General features: G+C 39.3%; 1 protein-coding gene across 5 annotated transcripts in view; it reads left to right on the top strand.

The window, feature by feature from the left end:
• The window catches only part of LOC106868391 (low-density lipoprotein receptor class A domain-containing protein 4), a 149328-nt gene that overhangs the window by 86086 nt on the left and 57159 nt on the right, over positions 1 to 6083 (top strand). For 4 of the 5 annotated variants that reach the window (XM_052970640.1, XM_052970634.1, XM_052970652.1 and 1 more), the window contains one exon: positions 4923 to 5315. In XM_052970640.1, the coding sequence (XP_052826600.1) occupies positions 4923 to 5315 (393 nt within the window). The remainder of the gene's footprint in view (positions 1 to 4922; positions 5316 to 6083) is intronic. The other variant, XM_052970658.1, reaches the window with a different exon arrangement.

Raw genomic sequence — 6083 nt, 5'->3', positions numbered from 1 at the left:
ATATATATATATATATATATATATATATATATATATATATATATATATATACATACATACATGCATATATATATATATATATGCATGCACATATATATAAGTTAAGTACATACATATATACATACATACATAGATATACGTTGACAGTACTATAGTAGATAAATCAATTAAGAATATGAAGACAGGGAAGGCGCCCGGCCCATCTGGAATCACTGCAGAGATGCTCAAAATATCTGGCAGTGTCGGCTATAGCCTAGTCACTTGTATCATTAACCAGATGATACACGAAGGAGTCATACCCAATGACTGGTGTAGCAGCACCATAGTCAACTGCTACAAAAGTAAAGGTGATGCTTTAAATACAAATAACTACAGAGGTATCAAGTTCTTGGATCAGGTAATGAAAGTCACAGAGAGGGTCATAGCCCTACTAATTAGAAAGGAGAGTCAGTTTAGATGAGATGCAGTTTGGGTTAGTGCCAGGGAAAAGCACCACTGATGCTATATTTCTAGTAAGACAGCGGCAGGAGAAATACCTAGCCAAAGATAAACTTCTGTACCTGGCTTTCGTTGACATGGAGAAAGCCTTTGATAGGGTCCCCCGATCCCTTATCTGGTGGTCAATGAGGAAACTAGGGATAGAAGAATGGTTAGTGAGAGTTGTGCGAGCCATGTACAGACGTACTAGAGCCGTGTACTAGGCATAGTTGATAACTTCCACTATCTAGGTGACCAAGTTTGTAGCAAGGGAGGGTGCGCTGAAAGTGTAGCTGCTAGAATAAGAATAGCCTGGGCAAAGTTCAGAGAGCTCTTACCTCTGCTGGTGACAAAGAGCCTCTCTGTCAGATTGTATGACGCATATGTACGAACCGCCATGCTACATGGCAGTGAAACATGGGCCGTGATTGCTGAGGACATGCGTAAGCTCGCAAGAAACAAAGCCACTATGCTCTGATGGATGTGTAATGTTGGGGTGCATACTCGAGAGAGTGTAAGTACCTTGAGAGAAAAGTTAGACCTAAGAAGCATCAGTTGTGGTGTGCAAGAGAAACGACTGCGCTGGTATGGACATGTGGCAAGAATGGATGAGGATAGCTGTGGGAAAAAGTGCCACACCCTAGCGGTTGAGGGAACCTGTGGAAGAGGTAGACCCAGGAAGACCTGGGATGAGGTGATGAAGCACGACCTTCGAACTTTAGGCTGCACCAAGGCAATGACTAGTGACTGGGACCTTTGGAAATATGCAGTACGTGAGAAGACTCGGCAAGCCAAGAGAGAGCATAATCTGTGGCCTCTGCCAGAAGTGTAACCAGCTCACTTATTCGTATATTTAATTCATTGGACACTAAACTCTGCTTGCGAAGACCTGTTGAGGCAAGTGAATTTGAAATCGAAATCGAACCAACTTCGACAACTGGCACCCATCCCAGCCTCTCCTTCATTGGGTTGGGGCAAGTGAAATCGAAATCGTAATCGAACCATATTCGATGACTGGTACCTGTGCCAGTGGAGCACTAACAGCACTGTCCGAGTGTAATCATTGCCAGAGCAGCTGTCTGGCTTCTGTGCTAGTGGCACGTAAATAACACCATTTGAGAGTGATCATTACCAGCGTCGCGTTACTGGCACTTGTGCTGGTGGCACGTTAGAAAATCATTTGAGCGAGGTTTTCAAGATTGCTAAAATGTAAGAAAGTATACTAGTCCTTTAATATTTAATATTCATTATTTCATTTATTCAATAAGACAATCAATACTTCATTTCATTTTACTATACCTACTATATATACTATATATTCTATATCCTACATTAATATTATAAGAATATAAATAAAACATAAAAAACAGAGTTGGAATTCCTTTGAATAATATATATATATATATATATATATATATATATATATATATATATATATATATGCATGTATATATACATGTGTTTTTACCTGCAGGTATGCAGGGTCTTCAGACAATTTAAAATACAATTTCCATCTATTCAGAAGGATTTGGTTAGCCTCTGACTGTAGTATAGAACACTTTACCAAACAGCTATGCCTGCATGTGGGTTTGCCAGAAAGAGATTGAATGAAGCTCTTCATATGTGTGTGTGTTTGTGGTGCTGTGTGATAAGTGAATGTCAGTGTCATACAAGCATTTGTCATTTGATTGTGTGTGTGTGTGTTACGTTTGTTTTGACATCGCATGAGAGTTGTAAATGAGTCATTGTTATATAAGTGGTATCATACTTTGCCAGTATTCTGCAGAACGATGTCTGACCATGGGAAAATATTACCTTGTTTGAAAACAAATAAGGGTTGGTGACAGTGAGGGTATCTGCTTCATTTATCTCTGTCTGGCCCATGCAAGCATGGAAAAGTAAATTTTGAAATGATGATGGCATTTATATTTATTCATACAGTGTGTGTGTAATGTATACACACGCAGGCATGGTTGTGTGGTAAAAAGCTTGCTTCTCAACCACATGGTTCTGGCTTCAGTTTCAGTGTGTGGCACCTTAGGCAAGTGCCTTCTACTATAGCTTTGGGCCAACCGAAGCCTTGTGAATAGTTTGAGAAATGGAAACTGAAAGAAACCCATCATGTGTGTGTGTGTACCTTTTATGTATGTGTACCTCTATATCCTTCATATTTTGAGATGTTTTAACTGAGGAAAGTTTATGTAACGGATGCATTTCCTATTTTATTTTGTGCATATTAAACAATTTCAAAACATCACTATTTGGTTTGACTTCATCATTGCAACTTAGATAGACAGACAGACATACTGTGTGTGGAGCTTGAAGACACCCAGGTTTGTGTTTTGGCATTCAGTAAAAGATCTAGAAGGAGAAAATACCAAAATATACCTCTTATTGAATTGTATTGTGGGCATCCTTTTTATCAAAAAATTCCTGAAGAGATCTTGATACACAAGCGGATGCTGAAAAGTTCCTTGCTTTAAGGGTTTTGTGAAAGGCCTAATTCGAGGCCTAACTTTCTGAGTTCTTTTACAGGACTTAAAAAAAACTGAAAGACTGCTACAATAAGTATGTGAGTCTGAGAGGGAAATATGTTGAATAAAATCATAATTAACTGATCCTCCTGTATTTTTATTGTACCCAAGGCCAGGAACTTTTCAGCACCCCTCATAATACCTGTAGTTCAAACAGTTACCAGTTATCTAACACTTCTTTGTCACTGGATATTAAAACTATGGATACTTAAGGAGCAGCATACATGACGTTCAAGCCTGTATCTCTATAATATACTGAACCATTGATGTTTCCTCCACTCCTCTTATATATTTTTCATTTTTTTGTGAAGCAGCCTTCAACATCGTATATATATGTATGTAAAGATTGTGTGTGTGTGTGTGTGTGTGAAAAACCATGTTTTCTGTCTACTACATTCACGGTGGTGCAACTAATACTTGTAAAAGCACCATAAAATTTTTGTGGTATGTTTCAAAGGTGATTGGACCTCCAAATGTGTTGCACATTATTGACAGAAAAATGCTGTCTCGGCGTATGTTCTCTGTTACATTGATGAATGAGCAGAAACTCAGCTTTATTGATATCACTATGTATCAGATTTTATTGATTACTAGCTAGTAATGGTTTAAGTCCATTGCTCTTCTTTGTCTGTTTTTGCCTTTGCAGACATACAATCCTGGTTAACCATTTGCACTTTAGACACATGTTTATTATGTGTACACTTATGCATTCTTTCATATTCACACATGCAGAGATTTATTACGCATGCACTTACATGCTTTTATGCATATATGCATTCTAATAGTGTTCTGATATGCTTATATGCGTGCCATGTACAAGCATTTACTTGTAAATAGCCATAGTTATCTTTATGCAAGTATACATGTGCATACATTCCAGCACAAACACACACACACACACACACACACACATAGACAGATATGTTAAATAATACAATCATATATCTACATAGCTAAACAGAGAGATAAGTAGACAAATACATACATACATACATCTTTATATGCATGCACATTCATCTACATTTGAACTTAGATAAAGATGCATCTGCACACATACACCAGTTGACATGTACATGTGCACTGAAACACATTCATTTATGCTTACACGTACATGATGCATTACTTACATGCAAATATACACACGTGCTTTTGCATACACACATATACATTTGCAGACACATACTTTCTAATGCAGTTATCTTACATCAAATGCCTGTTTCTTTCTTTCCATCTGTCTTCTCCCTTTCCTGTTTCCTTATCTCTTCTTGCAGCTGTACACTGTCCCTTTATCACTTTTCAGTGCTCTACACTGTCCCCTTTAGTCTTTAACCTTTTATCTACCACTCATGCCTCTTTAACAAAACCGTCATGTTTTCATCTTCTCTTCTGAACTTTTTGTCTACTATTCCTTCTACAGTCTTAGCCCTCAATCTACTCCTCTTCCTGTCTCTTTAATCCTCAATCTGATCTCCCCTCTGTCTCCTTAACCCTCAATAAGTTGTCCCTTCTTCAATCTTAACCCTATCTGATTTCTCCCCTTTTTCCTTAACCCCTTGCAGAGACGAAGCATTACTGACCGCATTGAAATACTGCGTATGTGAGCAGTGCAAGGTCTCACACTGTGTGGCACTGTGTTTTCAAATATACCACACTGAGAAGAATCCGTAAATACATTGTAAAATTCCATGTATGAAAAATAATGTTACTGAAAGGCCTAATATCATTACGCAGCACAGACTGTCAATACTAAATCCGTCTGCAAGGGATTAATGTTGTTTACTCCTCCTCCTCTCATGTCTTTCACATCTCATTCTGTTTGTTGCATCTAACACCTGAACAAAACCTTTTTATTACTACTTCTTAATTGAATATTACACCTCAATTATTTTGTCTCTCTCTCTCTATTTCCAGGTGACTGTGGTCCGACGTTGAGCAACAAGAGTGTCTTGATTGTTTATTCAAAGCAGTATGACACTACAGATCAGCACGCCTGTGACTTGTACATTATTGCCAAGACAAAGGTGTACATTGAACTGAACTTCACTGACCTTCGTGGCTTTGAAGTTCCGTGGCAGCCAGCAAACAGCTCCACCGTTTCAATGGAATGTTTACCAAAGATCAGCATTACTGAACGCAATACGAGTGGTGAAGAATTCCGTATGGGAATTATCTGTCCTGTTCAAAAACTTCTCAAAGACCCTCCAGTCTTTCCCTCACACGCCAATAACTTAACGCTGATTTATAAATGGGACCCCAAACAGCGAACTGGACATACATTGTATCTTGACTTTCAGCTGAAAGTAAGTAAGTATCAGTTTTTGTGTTTTGGGGTTCTGTGGGTTTTGAGGCTGTGACCTCTATGGCATGGGGTGAGTTTGTTTGATTGTTCTTTCTTTGATTATTGTTCTTTTGTTATTTATGGCCAGTAATGGATGGATGGGTGGGAATTACATTCTATTGTGTCTTAGTGGCAGTGCAAGATCTTGTGGCTGTTGTTGTTGTTATTTAACCTCAGGTCAGCACTGATCCATCAGGTTTTCTCTCTCTCTCTCTCTCTTCTGTCACTACTATAATGTCCTCTTTTCCTGTGAGCTAGATGGTCTCATACCTCCACTATTCAGACACCTCTGGCTCTTTCACCTTTCCACTTGTCACTTTTGCTGTGTCCAAACCTTTGCAACACCATTATGCCCAATCCTTTCTCCACCTCCTCCCCTAAAAATCTTCTCTTTAGAATTTTCTCCTTGCTCATGTCTTTTCCTGCAGGAGTTGACTTACAGCTAGTGGAGGTGCAATGGCCCAGTGGTTAGGGCAGCGGACTTGCGGTCATAGGATCGCGGTTTCGATTCCCAGACCAGGCGTTGTGAGTGTTTATTGAGCGAAAACACCTAAAAGCTTCACAAGGCTCCGGCAGGGGATGGTGGCGAACCCTGCTGTACTCTTTCACCACAACTTTCTCTCACTCTTACTTCCTGTTTCTGTTGTGCCTGTAATTCAAAGGGCCAGCCTTGTCACACTCTGTGTCACACTGAATCTCCCCTGAGAACTACGTTAAGAGCACACGTGTCTGTG

This window comes from Octopus bimaculoides, chromosome 1 (assembly GCF_001194135.2).
Source record: "Octopus bimaculoides isolate UCB-OBI-ISO-001 chromosome 1, ASM119413v2, whole genome shotgun sequence".
Classification (NCBI taxonomy): domain Eukaryota; kingdom Metazoa; phylum Mollusca; class Cephalopoda; order Octopoda; family Octopodidae; genus Octopus; species Octopus bimaculoides.
This window is presented reverse-complemented; position numbering and strand designations above follow the sequence as displayed.